Genomic DNA, 16,410 nt, shown 5'->3' with positions numbered 1-16,410 from the left:
AGGTTCCTACCCTAAAACCCGAGATGAGATCCAAATCTATTGCCCTATTGAGCTGGCCATTTAAACCTTTAACCACTAGAAGGAAAAGAAAAGGGGCGAGAGGATCCCCTTGTTTCAACCCCCCTTTGAATTTTTTTTTTGGTTGGACATTCATTAACTAACACAACCAAGTCCCCTTCAAACACACAAGCCCTCACCCAAGATCTCCATTTTTCATTAAACCTGAATATGACAAACATGTAATTTAGAAACTCCCAACTAATTGAATCTTACACTTTATCAAAATCTACTTTATAAATAAGGCAAGACTTTCTAGATCTCTTAGCCAAGCATACCACATCATTTACAACCACCACACCATCCACCAACAATCTATCTTTAAGAAAAGTTTATTAGTTTAGAGAAAAGCTTATCCATCACCATCCCAAGTCTAATAGCCAACACCTTGACCACCAACTTATAAAGAGAGCCGACCAAATAAATATGCCTAAAATTACTTAATTGCCCAAGGAATTTCACCTTAGGGATCAAATTAGTTACAAAATAAGACGCAAAACTACAAGGTAATAAAGCAAAAAATATGAAATTACTAAAATATAATCTTTAAATCTCCCCTAAACATATTCCATAATCTTCTCAAATAAGAGAAAGAAAAACCATCATGAACAGGACTATTATTACCATCACAATGGGTTATATTTAGGGGTGGCAAAACGGACCCGGCCCGTTGTGCATGCCCGTTTTGCCCGCACTTTTGTGTGGGGCGGGCCAAGGTTTTAGGCCCTCATTGTAACACCCCATATTTTCTAATTTTAATTTAATCGGAAATTAAATTATTATTTAGTATTTTGTTGAATTATTGGAGAATTATGGATTAAGGGCCATTGGGCCGGATAGTGAGATTAGTAGTATGGGGGTGCTAAGTGAGTAAGCCCATTACTAAATATTTTATGTTTTCATAAAATAAAGAAAATAAGGAAATAGAGTCAGAACGTGAAAAATGAGAAGTGGAAGAGAAGAGCTGAGGAACGTAAAGAGGAACCAAAGAGGAAGAAGACCAATCAAGAATCTTTGGCTAAGGTAAGGGGGGACTCTTCCAATTACCATCTCTTATTGTAATTATGGATGATAGTGCATGTTTGGTTGTGTTGTTGAGTCAATTTGATCATATGTCAGAGTTAGGTTTTGGAATAATTTTAATAGAAGTTGAATAATTGATGAATACCTCTGTGAATTCTATATAGAATTGTATGTTAATTGATGTTTGTGTTGTGGGTATTATATCAATTGTTGTGTTGTTGTGTTCTTCCATGAAACACTAAATCTGAGTTATGGGTTTCCAATAATTGGATAGAAAGTTAGGTTTTAATGTGTAAAACTGACATAGGATAATAGATTGATGAAATTGGATGAATACCATATGTTAATGTGTAAAAAGATGTTGTTTTAGACTTAAAATCGTATCCTGTTATGAGTGAAAACGAGTGGAAAACGTACTGGTGCGAAATTGCATATTTTTGGAGAAAACTGGTGAAATGCGTATGAGATTTGGTGATACGCGTATGGGAGCGTATGGATGAGGCCATACGCGTATGGGTGTGTTCATACTCGTATGGAAATTCTCAGTGTAAAATTAGTTCTGTTGATTCGCGTATGGGATGGCTGATACGCGTATGGGTTTGGGCCATACGCGTATGGGAGCGTATGGGAGGTGCCATACTCGTATGGGTTCTGTGTGTAAAAATTCTGTTTTTGTGATTTTCTTCGAAAGTTCAATGAGGCGTAACTTTTGATCCGTAACTCCGTTTTTAGTGCCGTTTCGAGTATGATGAACCTTATGAGATAACCTATGAGTTTAAATGATAAAATGAGGTGTAGATTTCAATTAATTTTGAATTATGAATTTATTGTTTGATGAATGATGTATTGTACATATATATGATGAGATATGACAATACATGCTATGTTTTAAACATGATTCGTATGATGATCTTGTTTGATTTTGTAATGGAACTCATGAGATATTTCATGTGATAATATGAGTATGATTTAAATACTTTGTTCGTTTGATGGATGATATATTGTTGACATATGTGATGAGATGTGACAATATAAGACGCGTTTTGAAAACATGATTATGTGATGGTTGTTGAGGATTGTACAACGATGATTGATTGTATTGAATGATGTAATGTATATATGAACATGCTTAGTATTGATGATGATGATGATTAGTGTAATACATGTATGTTCTGTAATGATGGTGATGATGATTGATTGTATTGAATGATGTAATGTATATATGAATGATCGGGAAATTATAGCAAGTGTACTATTTCCTCGATGTAGTAGTAAAGAAGGGTAAATACCCAGTATCGAACTCGCGGACTGCGTGTAAACTACAAGTTTCACAATGATTCAATTGAACAAAAATATCATGGGGGTTGTTTTGGTTTGTTTGATTAATTAGAATTACTAGAAATAAATAAAACACTAAATAAAAGATAGCTTGGTGCAAATATGAGCAGATATGCTAAGGTAGATGTATGAATCCTATGTAACTCCTTGAAACCACCGTGTTCATGAGATGATTTAATTATAACTGTGTATCAATTATATAAATAGTTCTCCCTAATTCCTTAGTGAAGAACCCCTTAACACTAATTAGACAATCTCAATTCCTCAATAACTGAATTTAGTATTAGGTCTTTTATGCATTAGAGTCTAGAATGAATGATCACTAAAGTGCAATCCTTATTCCTAAGCGATTTGCCGGAAGTGTTTTGATTCACAAGCATTAGGGAGGTTTGTCACGCCAAACCCTAACCATAGAACGATAAGATACTTTCCAATATAATAAAGCATTAAGAACAATGAATCAAAAACTCAATTTATAATTAAACATCAAATTCATCAACAACGGTTGTGACAATTCATCACATAAAAAGATTCAGGGACATCACCCCTAGCATAGTGTTGTTTAGCTACTCATAATGATAAAGAAAACAACAAGAGTAATTGAAGTCATTACAAGAAATTAGTGGTTGATATGATCTCCAATCGCCAGTGCTCTTGAAGATCTTCTTCCAAAACCCTTGACTCTTCTTTCTCTGTAATTCTCTCCTCGATGATCCAAGATGCCTCTCTTCTATTCCTGTTAGGTTTTAGTAGTGTTGCTTCACTCACTCCGTATCCGGAATGACCGAAATACCCTTAATGAGGCCCAAGGTTTCCAAAATATCAAAATTAGAACATCTGCCCGCGCTCAACAACACGGGCCGTGTGCAGGAACACGGGTGCCCGTGTTGTCCATCTGGCCCTCACCTCAAAATTCACTTTCTGGGCACTTTTCCACACGGGCCGTGTGCAGGAACACGGGTGCCCGTGTAAAACCTCTGTTTTGCTCTCCAGAATCCACTTTCCAGGCAGCTTTTGACACGGCCGTGTGGGTGCACACGGGTGCCCGTGTTGGCCTCTTCTTTAGCTCTTTCAGCTCCTTTTTCTCGCCTCGGAGTGCCATCTTTCTCGGGATTAACCTGGCCAACAACATACTAACAACCAACGCATAAAATGGCATTTTTATGAAGCTTAAACACACTAATAATGTAAAAGCTCAAACAACCGAAAAACTAAGGAACTTATATAAAAACTTAAAACAATGCCACTTTGTATTACCAAGATTACAACTTTTGATCGGAAAAAGGTGTGGAAACTTACTAGAAATGGTGACCGATCACAACCCCACACTTATCTCATTGCTTGTCCTCAAGTGATGTATCGAGTCAAAACAAAAGGTCACCGACAAGATTCTTTTCTCCACAACACAACCAGGTTTTTCGCAAGGTTCCTACACTTAGCAATCAAGTGTAAGGTTCCCTTCTTCCGACTATCCATGGCATTCCCACCTTCGAGCACGTCTATCACCTGCAAGCTTTTCACATTCTCACAAAATCTCTCCGGGTTACGGTGTTTACACTCATAGTATCAAGGCATGCATATTACTTTTAACTTTGAATAAATTCTCAAATCACTACACACAAGGATCACACACACTTTATGAGGTCTTCGGGTTGTAACGTGGCTTAGGTTTGGTGGGTTAACAAGGAATGGGATAACGATTGGTTTTAAGTGCTCGGCATCACATAGGTTTCACTTCTTCACTCATTTTGATCTGTATCTTAAGAATGGGGTTTAAACCTTCTTTAGCTAAAAATGGACAAGGGTACATGCATTATTCTTTTTCTCTTCTCTTTTTTTTTTCTTTTTGTTTTCATAAGATCTATATTCAAAAATTTTTTTCTTTTCTTGTACTCTTTTCTTGTTCCACTCTTCAATGGTTTACAACCCCACACTTAGATCTTTTTATGTCTTTCGAGTGATCTATTATGAATGCCGAGCAATGATACAAACAATGAGAAGGCAAGTGGAGGAAAAATAACACGATGAACAAAAATAAAAATTACGGCTCAAAGGGGGTTAACAATGGATAACATGCAAACGGGATGGTTAAAAAGGCTCGGGGTTAAAACAAAAAACTTGCCTCAGTGTGCGCTTTCATAGTGTGCTTGTGTTATGAGAAAATACGCAAAATCAAAGTGAATAGTGCCATACCTGAACTTGACTCTCATATGGATGTTATGCATTTGGCTCTGATGTCTCACCGGGTCGGTTAAGCTTGCATGCTTCAACGTACTCTAAGTGTTTTGCCATTTCCTTTCATCAAAAGTTCACCATACTCTTTCTTGGTTCAGTGTGCTTCCTTGCGTCCTACCTTCTTTTCTTGGTTGTGTCAACTTCTGTGGTGCCTGTAGAGATTAAGTGTGAGTTGTGTTGTTCAACCACTATCTAGTCATTCGCCCCCTTCCGACTTGTATCCAACCAGGTAACACAATGGCAGCACTGCAAACTTGAAATAAACATAAAAACAGAAGACAAAAGAAAAAAAAATTTCAAATTAAACAAACTAAACTATGAATTCAAAAAGAAACAGAAAGCAAAGCAAAATAAATCCTCCCCCACACTTGAACTAAACATTGTCTCAATGTTTTAATTCTAGTGTGACGGAGATTACCAATCTCACTGATAAGGCGGTGGAGGAGGAGGATCCTGAGGAAATTGCAACATGAGGCGCCGCATCATCTCCTGGACATCATCCATCACAGCTCCTTGCCTGAACAACTCAACACCCTGTCGTGTTTGCTCGGTGCGGAGAGCGCCTACCGGTCCAAACTCTACCACCTACAAAGGAAACGAAATAAAACAAAGAAAATGAAAGTTAACGGAAACAAACGTGGGTTGCCTCCCACGGAGCGCTGCGTTTAACGTCGCATGGCTCGACGGTCAATCGTCCTACTAAGCAAGACGAATGACATCAACCTGTCCAACTGGTTGACCTTGGAAATATGGCTTTAATCTCTGCCCATTAACTTTAAAGGTGTCTCCATTAGCTTGATTTTTTATTTCAACTGCACCGTAAGGGAACACCTTATGAACCACAAATGGTCCCGACCATTTGGATCTCAGTTTTCCCGGAAAAAGCTTCAAACGGGAATTGTACAGAAGGACCAGCTGTCCTTCCCAAAACTCTTTTTGCTGAATCCTCCTATCGTGCCACTTCTTAGTTTGTTCCTTGTAAACCTTGGCATTTTCATACGCACGATTCCGGAACTCTTCTAATTCATGCAACTGTAAGATTCTAGAATTTCCTGCTAGAGACAAGTCCATGTTCAAGAATTTAGTTGCCCAAAATGCCTTGTGTTCAAGCTCTAAAGGCAAGTGACATGCTTTTCCATAAACAAGTTGGTATGGTGACATCCCGATGGGTGTTTTGAACGCCGTTCGGTAAGCCCATAACGCATCATCTAGCTTTGTTGCCCAATCCTTTCTCGATGAACTCACCGTCTTCTCGAGAATTTGTTTGAGTTGTCTATTAGACACCTCTACCTGACCACTTGTTTGAGGGTGATAAGGGGTGGCTATCCGATGCTTCACATTGTATTTCTGCAGGAGTTTCTCCATGAGGTGATTTAGGAAGTGCGTTCCTTCATCACTAATAAGTGCTCTTGGTACTCCAAACCTAGCAAATATGTTCTCCCTCAAGAACTTTACTACCACCTTTGCATCATTAGTTGGTAAAGCTACCGCCTCCACCCATTTTGAGACATAGTCCACTGCAACTAAGATGTAATTCTTCCCGAATGATGGTGGAAACGGACCCATGAAGTCAATTCCCCAAACATCGAATAGCTCCACCTCTAACATGAAATTTTGGGGCATTTGATTTCTTTTTGAAATGTTCCCAGTACGCTGACACTTATCACATTTTTTTACCATTTCCTGGGAATCTTTGAACAATGATGGCCAGTACAATCCTGACTGCAACACTTTGGAGGCAGTACGATCCCCACTAAAATGCCCTCCATATTCCGAGTCATGACATGCTCTCAACACATCCTTCTGCTCCTCCTCAGGCACACATCGTCTTATCAGCCCATCTACTCCTCTCTTGTATAGGTAAGGGTCATCCCATAGATAGAACCTGCAATCATGAACAAACTTTTTCTTGCGGTTAGAATCAAAATCGTCGGGTATTATACCGCCAACAAGGTAGTTTGCGTAATCAGCAAACCAAGGCACTCCAATAACAGCTAGGATGTGTTCATCAGCAAACTCATCCTTTATTGGACGCCGCTCTTCTGTCTCCTCAATGGGTGACATTCGTGAAAGGTGATCTGCAACAGTGTTTTCACACCCTTTCTTGTCGCGAATCTCTACATCGAACTCTTGGAGAAGTAGAATCCACCTCAGAAGTCTGGGTTTTGAATCCTGCTTGGCAAAGAGATATTTTAAAGCAGCATGGTCAGTATAAACAATCACTTTTGAACCCAACAGATATTGCCTGAATTTATCAAAGGCATACACAACAGCTAGCAACTCCTTCTCGGTGGTTGCATAATTGATCTGTGCAGGGTTCAAAACGTGACTGGCATAATAAATAACATGAAGCAATTTTTCTCTTCGCTGTCCAAGTACAGCCCCCACTGCAATGTCGCTAGCATCGCACATGATCTCAAAGGGTAGAGACCAATCAGGGGCAATCACAATGGGTGCCGACACTAGTTTATTTTTCAGTGTCTCAAATGCATCGGCACACTCTTTATCGAATACAAAAGTCCTGTCTTTAACCAACAAAGTGGTGAGTGGTTTGGCTATCTTAGAAAAATCCCTTATGAACCTGCGGTAGAATCCCGCATGGCCAAGGAAACTTCGAATACCTTTCTCATTCACAGGTGGTGGTAATTTTGAGATAACCTCCACCTTAGCTTGATCAACTTCGATTCCCCTGTGGGAGATCTTATGACCAAGAACAATGCCTTCTCGTACCATGAAATGGCACTTCTCCCAGTTTAGGATCAGATTACTTTCTTGACATCGCTGCAAAACAAGTGAAAGGTTAGCCAAACAATTATCAAAGGAGGAACCAAAAACCGAGAAGTCATCCATGAAGACTTCCATATGCTTTTCAAGCATATCAGCAAAAATAGAAGTCATGCATCTTTGGAAAGTCGCTGGGGCATTACACAACCCGAACGGCATCCTTCTATAAGCGAAGATACCGTATGGGCAAGTAAAGGCTGTCTTCTCTTGATCCTCCGGTGCAACCGCAATTTGGTTGTATCCAGAGTACCCATCCAGAAAACAATAGTAGTCATGCCCGGCCAATCTTTCTAACATTTGGTCAATGAATGGCAATGGAAAATGATCTTTTCTTGTGGCCAGATTTAGTCTTCTGTAGTCTATGCATACTCGCCACCCAGTGACCGTTCTGGTAGGAATCAACTCATTTTTTTCATTAGCTATCACTGTTGTACCTCCTTTTTTAGGTACCACATGAACAGGGCTCACCCATGAACTGTCTGATATCGGGTAAATAAGACCTGCATCTAACAGCTTCACAACTTCCTTTCTCACTACCTCCTTCATAACTGGGTTCAATCTCCTTTGAGGCTGCACCACCGGTTTGTGATCTTCTTCCATGAGAATTTTGTGCATGCACATCGTAGGACTTATTCCCTTGAGGTCTTCAATCTTCCAACCCATAGCCCCCTTGAACTTTTTCAGAACTTCAATTAACTTGACTTCTTGTATATTTTTCAAGCTCGAGCTAATGATGGCGGGACATTTTTCTTCAGAATCGAGGAAAACATATTTAAGATTCTCCGGAAGCTGTTTCAATTCTGAACTTTTTGGCTTTTCTTCATTGCAACCCAATGCTATTGGTTGCCTTAAATCTTCCCACCTATGTGTTCGAGAACCTTTAAAGATAGGTTGAGTTTCCAACATTGATACTACCTCCAAGTCATTATCATCGGCTTCTTCATTTTCTCCGAAAATTGACATGCTCAAAACTTTTTCGAGAGGTAATTGCAATACACTCTCCACATGATCACTTTCTTCCACTTGTTGGAGCACTTGTATATTGCTACTAGTGCCAATATCCTCTTTATGCTTCATGGTATTATGAACATTGATTTTTAACTCTTCATCATAAACCTTCAAAGTCAGAGTGCCACCATCCATATCTATCATGACTCTCCCCGTTTCCAAGAATGGTCGTCCCAAAATTATTGGCATCTCTTCGTCTTCTGGCATTTCAAGAATTACAAAATCTACCGGAAACACAAACTTATCCACTTTCACAAGGACGTCTTGGACGACTCCGTAAGGTCGCTTGACCGAATGATCTGCAAATTGGAGAGTCATCCGAGTGTCTTGGATTGCACCAATTCCCAACTTTTTGTAGATGGATAGAGGCATGAGACTGATACTTGCCCCCAGATCAATTAGAGCTCTCTTGAAAGATCTATCTCCAATAGTGCAAGGGATAGTAACTGCTCCTCTATCCTTCTTCTTCACTGGTATCTTCATGCCCTGCAAAATAGCACTACAAGTTTCTGTTAGAATAATGGGGTGGTCTGCAATGGTTCGCTTTTTAGCGATGATGTCCTTCATGAATTTGGCATAGGTGGGCATTTGCTCAAGTGCTTCTAACAACGGAATGTTCAGCTCCAGCTTTTTGAATAGTTCCAAGAACTTCTCAAAATTCTTTTCTTGCTGCCCCTTTTTCTTGTTTCTTTGAGGGTAAGGCAGCTTGACTTCTGGTGTTGGTGTTAATACTTTTTCTTTCGTAACTGGTGCTGGTGTTACCACTTCTTCTTCCACTTGCTCATTCTCTCTTATGTCCAGCTCCACCTCAAGCAATTGATCCTCACTCTCCGAATCCTTTTCCACCACTTCACGTGGTTTCCCTCTCCGTGTGGTGACGGCATTGATTTTTTGATTGTCTTTAGGATTAGTAACAGTTGCGCTTGGGAGGGCTCCTGGTGCTTGCGGAATTGCAAGGTGTTGAGCAATTTGACTCATTTGTACTTCAAGGTTCTTAATTGAGGCTCCGGTGTTCCTTAAATTGCTACGTGTCTCTTCTTGGAATTGGGAGCTCTGAGCGGCCATCTTTTCAATGGCAATTTCCCAATCCGCCTTTCTTGGACCCTGTGGTTGGTATTGTTGTTGAGGTTGCTGGTATGGTTGTTGTTGCGGACGATATTGTTGTCCCTGTGGTTGGTATTGTTGAGTCTGAGGCTGATATGGTTGTTGTCCTTGAACCTGCTTCTGGACGTTTCCTTGCTGGTCTTTCCATGAGAAATTCGGATGATTTTTCCACCCCGGATTATATGTGTTGGCATAAGGATTGTTTTGCCTCAACATATGAATTTGCTCAACCTGTTCTTGAGTTGCTACACAATGCATAGCAAAGTGCGGTCCACCACATATTTCACAAAGAACCGCTTTAACTGGTTCTACCTGTGCTACTGTCTGAGTTCCAATATTCATCTTTTTTAACCTTCTCTCTACCTCTGCAGCAATCTGATCCTCCATCTTAACAACCTGCTCTGGCAATTTCAAATCAATTTTACCCTCCGGTTGGTTCACGGTTCGATCATACAACTCAAGATGCTCGTTAGCAGCAATTGCCTCTATGATCCTTTTCATAACTGTGGCTGTAGCAAAATTTGTTGAACCACCAGCAGCGGTATCAATAAGCTGCTTTGTCTTGAGTCGCAACCCATTCACAAAATTCTGCATTTGCTCGGTAGCGTCCATGTTATGAGTAGGACATGCAGTCAAACACCTTTTGAACCTCTTGTATGCATCCCCCAATGATTCCCCCTCTTTTTGTTTGAAATTGACAATGTCATATCTTTTTCGGATAAACACCGACGCAGGAAAATATTCATTGAGGAATGCCGTTTCCATCTCTTGCCATGTCGTGATACTTGCAGCCGGAAGTGAGTAAAACCACTCCTCTGCGTCATCAGTAAGTGTAAACGGGAACATAACAAGTCTCTTAGCCTCCTCTGAATGACCTTCGATCTTCAATGAAGTTGTCGTAGTGAGAAATCTCTGAAGATGCTTATTTGCATCCTCGTTAATTCTTCCGGAGAACGGCTTGCTCTCTAACTGGCGAATGGTGGATGGATGCAATTGAAAATGTGCCACATTCACAGGTTGATTAACAATAGTCATCCGGTTGGGGTGAGCATTTGCCCCTCCATAGTCCCCTAACAATCTTTCTGCAGGGGGTTGATTTCCAGCCATGTTAACTGGTTCCTGAACTATCTCCCTGTCAAAGTCCGAGTCGCTGTGCTCCGAGTGCACAGACACTTCGTCGTCGCTTTCCTGATGTGGAACACTAAGACTTGCACTTGGTGCTGCCAGTCTTTCAAGTCTTGCCTTGCGGCGTCTCTCGTGCAGAGCTCTTTCTGGTTCTGTGTCAAAGGAAAATTTAGCTGAGGTCTGACCTCGCATAAACAGTTAGACAACAGTTAGAACAGATACAAGACTGCAACGAAATTAAAATAACAGATAAAAATAAAATTTTGGTCGCAGAGCAACAAAATTTCAATTGACTTAGAGTTCGGCTTATAGTTTGGCAGTCCCCGGCAACGGCGCCAAAAACTTGATCGGGAAATTATAGCAAGTGTACTATTTCCTCGATGTAGTAGTAAAGAAGGGTAAATACCCAGTATCGAACTCGCGGACTGCGTGTAAACTACAAGTTTCACAATGATTCAATTGAACAAAAATATCATGGGGGTTGTTTTGGTTTGTTTGATTAATTAGAATTACTAGAAATAAATAAAACACTAAATAAAAGATAGCTTGGTGCAAATATGAGCAGATATGCTAAGGTAGATGTATGAATCCTATGTAACTCCTTGAAACCACCGTGTTCATGAGATGATTTAATTATAACTGTGTATCAATTCTATAAATAGTTCTCCCTAATTCCTTAGTGAAGAACCCCTTAACACTAATTAGACAATCTCAATTCCTCAATAACTGAATTTAGTATTAGGTCTTTTATGCATTAGAGTCTAGAATGAATGATCACTAAAGTGCAATCCTTATTCCTAAGCGATTTGCCGGAAGTGTTTTGATTCACAAGCATTAGGGAGGTTTGTCACGCCAAACCCTAACCATAGAACGATAAGATACTTTCCAATATAATAAAGCATTAAGAACAATGAATCAAAAACTCAATTTATAATTAAACATCAAATTCATCAACAACGGTTGTGACAATTCATCACATAAAAAGATTCAGGGACATCACCCCTAGCATAGTGTTGTTTAGCTACTCATAATGATAAAGAAAACAACAAGAGTAATTGAAGTCATTACAAGAAATTAGTGGTTGATATGATCTCCAATCGCCAGTGCTCTTGAAGATCTTCTTCCAAAACCCTTGACTCTTCTTTCTCTGTAATTCTCTCCTCGATGATCCAAGATGCCTCTCTTCTATTCCTGTTAGGTTTTAGTAGTGTTGCTTCACTCACTCCGTATCCGGAATGACCGAAATACCCTTAATGAGGCCCAAGGTTTCCAAAATATCAAAATTAGAACATCTGCCCGCGCTCAACAACACGGGCCGTGTGCAGGAACACGGGTGCCCGTGTTGTCCATCTGGCCCTCACCTCAAAATTCACTTTCTGGGCACTTTTCCACACGGGCCGTGTGCAGGAACACGGGTGCCCGTGTAAAACCTCTGTTTTGCTCTCCAGAATCCACTTTCCAGGCAGCTTTTGACACGGCCGTGTGGGTGCACACGGGTGCCCGTGTTGGCCTCTTCTTTAGCTCTTTCAGCTCCTTTTTCTCGCCTCGGAGTGCCATCTTTCTCGGGATTAACCTGGCCAACAACATACTAACAACCAACGCATAAAATGGCATTTTTATGAAGCTTAAACACACTAATAATGTAAAAGCTCAAACAACCGAAAAACTAAGGAACTTATATAAAAACTTAAAACAATGCCACTTTGTATTACCAAGATTACAACTTTTGATCGGAAAAAGGTGTGGAAACTTACTAGAAATGGTGACCGATCAATGAACATGCTTAGTATTGATGATGATGATGATGAAATGAGTATAGATGATGCTACTCATAGAATGGTGATGATGAAAGTATGTTATATATATGTTGCATGCATTCATAAACATGGGCTGAATCCTATATGATGAGAGGATTCAGCGAGGGGCAGGATTCCCATTGTGTGGAATTTGTGCTGGCAGGGCCGTATCTGAATTGACGATAGATCGGTCGGTGGATGATTCCACTGGTGATGTTTGGTACCACATGCATAGTGTCAGTTGCATTCATATGCATGGATTTGATAACGTGGCTGAATGTATTTCATTGTTATGATTGGTATTGTGTGTTTTGTGTGATGATGGATTATCTGAATATAGATGGATTGGGTGAATAATATAACTATTGATGTGTTGTTATTTATAATGCAATAATATTTGTTAATTGCGAATGAGACTCACCCTTACACTATATTTTTCAGATTGAGGATAGCGGCTCCGACTCGGTGAGGATTAGCTCATGAGTCAATATGTTGTTTAGCGTCGGGTCATGCTCTGATAGGTGTAACACTGGGGGAAACGTTGTTTTTGAGTTTATGATAATAACTCATTTTTGTTTAATTTATTTGAGGATTAATAAATCGATTATGTGATGTAATTTGATGATGTTATTCCGCTGTGTCAACATGATATATTATGAATTATGAGTTATAATGAAATGTCTCTTAGTGAATGCATGACATATGACCGATGTTGTTTATTTTATTTATGAATTGTGACGCCCTTGTGCATGTTACTCTGATTTAATTATTAATTTCCGTGGGGGTTTAGAAGGGTGTTACACTCATCCTCTAGTTTGACCGCCCCGCCCCGCCCCGTTTTATATGCGGGCTTTTGCGGGCATGTGCATTAACATAAATTTTGCATTTTTAGGCCTAAAAAGTGTAGTGCCCGCGGGCTTAGCCCGCCCCGCCTTCATTTTTTGCGGGGCGGACCAAGGTTTTAGGCCCTCAACTATGACCGCCCCGCCCCGCCCCATTTTTTTCGGGCTTTTGCGGGGCGGGCCTAAAGGGGGCGGGCATGCCTGTTTGCCACCCCTAGTTATATTACCATGCATATAACTCTTGAAGGGTAAAAGAGATTATCAAAGCACGATTATCCTCATCATAAAGAGTGTGAAAGACTACTCCATCAAGGCGAGGTCTATCCGCATTTGGCTCTATGAAGATGTCATAAAAATAGTTAAAAAATTGTCTAATCTCAAACACCCCTTAATTTCAACTTTCACCCACCTTCAAGGCTAAAATAGTGTTTCTCTTACTCCTACTCTTGACATAAAAATGGAAGAAACTAGAGTGAGCTATCTCACCTTTTTTTAATTGACCCTCTCACTCTCACTCAACCCTCTAACATTAAAGGAGCCGACCAACATCTATGACGATCCCAAGATGATTGAATATACTCTTACTTCCTATCTTTTGTTTCATTTTATGACATACCATGAATGCAAACATACCCTGAATTTCTAAAATTTTCAACCAACTTGTCAAAAAATTTCTTCAAAATAATTAAATATTTATTTGTGATGAATTTTAACACTATTAATTTCACCGTTAACCAAAAATTATCATGAACACCCTGTCAACTCCCGTGAAATACGCAAGTTTAGTGAGGAAAATTTTTAGGTGGACATAGACATAAGAAATTCTTTTGCACACAACCAATCACAAAATTTTACTAATTAAAAAATAAATTCAACATTTTCTCTCTCCTTCATAATTACAACCACCTTATGAATCCAATTAAAAAAGATTAAAATTAAAATAAATTAAAATTTTCCTTTATTCTTATTGGTTGTGTCTAAGATTATAGATTTAGGGTTGTTTTCATGTAAGAATTTCTCGTAAAAATTATAGAGAAATTTCACCTTTTTATTTCACTAAACTTCTTGTTCTAATTTAAGTAACTTGTTTGGTAGTATATTTTGCTTGACCAACTAGAGGACAAATATGAGAAATATCTAGTAAGTTCGGGGCACCTATACAATGCATGTCCACGTCTTTCTCATTAAAACAATGCCAAAGAAAACAACGACAACTATAATTAGTCAAAAAGCTAATAACTTCACATACATTTCCACATTGCACTTCCACCTCACAAACCCTAAGGTTACAAACCACTCCCTACCTAAACATAAAATCTCTTTCTCTTGCTTACGTAAATAAGAACTAAACCACACAATCTTTTTCTTGAACACCCTTCCATAAACGTAGTAACACTCCATGCCATACAACATCATTTATACAACGTGTACCCTAAATCCCCCACTCAATCAATATACTCATCTCCTTGTAATACCCATGTCTTTTAAATAATACTTCAAACTCTTCTTCCAATAAACAACTAAGCATCTTCTTCTTTTTTGTTTTGTTCAAGTATGGATCAAGAAAACAAGTTGATCCACAACACCTCAACTTGGAAGACAAGAAACCCCACTTGCCATATTCAAACTTCATTGTCCCTTCAACAACGTGATCACAGGCTCAAGTGTAACTCTTCAAATCAAACAAGCAATGATCATGAAGATAAGGGCAAAGAGAAAGAGAATAATGAGAATGGTACTAGGGTTGAGGAGATTACAGGGCGTGAGAGGTTGAAGAGGCATAGAGAAGAGGTGAAGGGAGAGGTTAAGATACCAGAGAATTGGGAGAAGGAACAGAAGCTGAAGGAATGGGTTGATTATACAACGTTTAATGCATTAATATCTGTTCCTCATGCACTGATTGTTACTGCTCGTGATGCGCTTATTGCTGATGTACGTAAATCAAGATCGCAAAGACTAAGGATCCATCACTAGTAATTTATTTTTATTTTTCTTATTTTTCTCATGGCACTTTATATATACTACAGCAATATATAATTAATGGGTCATTCATGAATTAGACCTAGCTACTATTTTTCTCAATTTGTTATTTCATATTTGGCATAACAAAGGGAAAATAAGAACAAGCATATAGAGATATAGAGATTTATGAGAGTTTATGAACTAATATTTCATATGTTAATTTTCATTTTGCTCATGTAGTTCAAGTCTAGAAAATAGACTTTGTGACATGTTTCAAAGCTGGTCATTGTATTTTTTTCGAATCTGTTTTTAGATTTGGATCAAATGACAATCGCTAAAATGAGTATTAACTCATCTTTTAGATATTTTTTTTCTACCTTTTTTTATTGAACCCTTCACATTACTTACGAGACCACTTGTCCACATGTATGTATGTATGCAACTGTAGCCCTAAAATGTGCAGATTACATGTATATGCATTGGTGAACCCATCCCATTACTACATGCAAATTACCTTAATAAAAACATTGTGAGACAATTGATCGCATGATTTAGATTTTTTTTTTGGAAGGGCACTACCACCATTGGTACTCATTGGATCGGCTGGAAAAAAACTATACGAACGCCCAAAAAAAGTTATTTAGAAAATCTCAAGACTCCTTTTGCTTAGAAATGGAGACTCTAAAAAGTTTATATAGAGTTAGATCAAATTCAAATTTTAATATGGTATTAGAGTCTGCAGATCTATTTGGTCATCTACTATTAAATTTAGAAAATTTCTTTAGCCACCTCTCTATGGGGTCACCCCCAGCGAAAATCCCAAAATACCCCTGCTTCGAAAATGAACTTCCGAAGCGCTTTTTTTTTTTTAAAAAAAATTCCATAATTCGGAAGTTCATCTCCGAAAACACCTCATGGGGGGTGTCTTCGGAGATGAACTTCCGAAAACACCTCATGGGTGAATTCGGAAGTTTATTTCCGAATTATGCAGAAACTGTGTTTTTTTTTTATGTTATTTCATAAACAGTCTCGCATTTTAATTAAACGCAAACGCCAAATAAAATAAGCAACAGATAAACAGAAAATACTAATACGATAAATAAAATCCAAATAATATATTCAAGCCGAACCAAATA

General features: G+C 38.9%; 1 protein-coding gene across 1 annotated transcript; it reads left to right on the top strand.

Moving 5' to 3' along the window:
* Nucleotides 1-14,705: 14,705 nt before the first annotated feature.
* Nucleotides 14,706-16,084, top strand: LOC131647895 (protein BIC2-like). The gene has a single exon (XM_058917710.1). It carries the CDS (start codon nucleotides 14,867-14,869, stop codon nucleotides 15,284-15,286), a length of 420 nt encoding a protein of 139 aa, XP_058773693.1. The 5' UTR covers nucleotides 14,706-14,866; the 3' UTR covers nucleotides 15,287-16,084.
* The last annotated feature ends 326 nt before the right edge of the window (nucleotides 16,085-16,410 follow it).

Source organism: Vicia villosa, linkage group LG2 (genome assembly GCF_029867415.1).
Source record: "Vicia villosa cultivar HV-30 ecotype Madison, WI linkage group LG2, Vvil1.0, whole genome shotgun sequence".
NCBI classification, from domain to species: Eukaryota; Viridiplantae; Streptophyta; class Magnoliopsida; order Fabales; family Fabaceae; genus Vicia; species Vicia villosa.
Note: the sequence above shows the minus strand (reverse complement) of the source record. Positions and strands in the feature narration are given on the sequence as shown.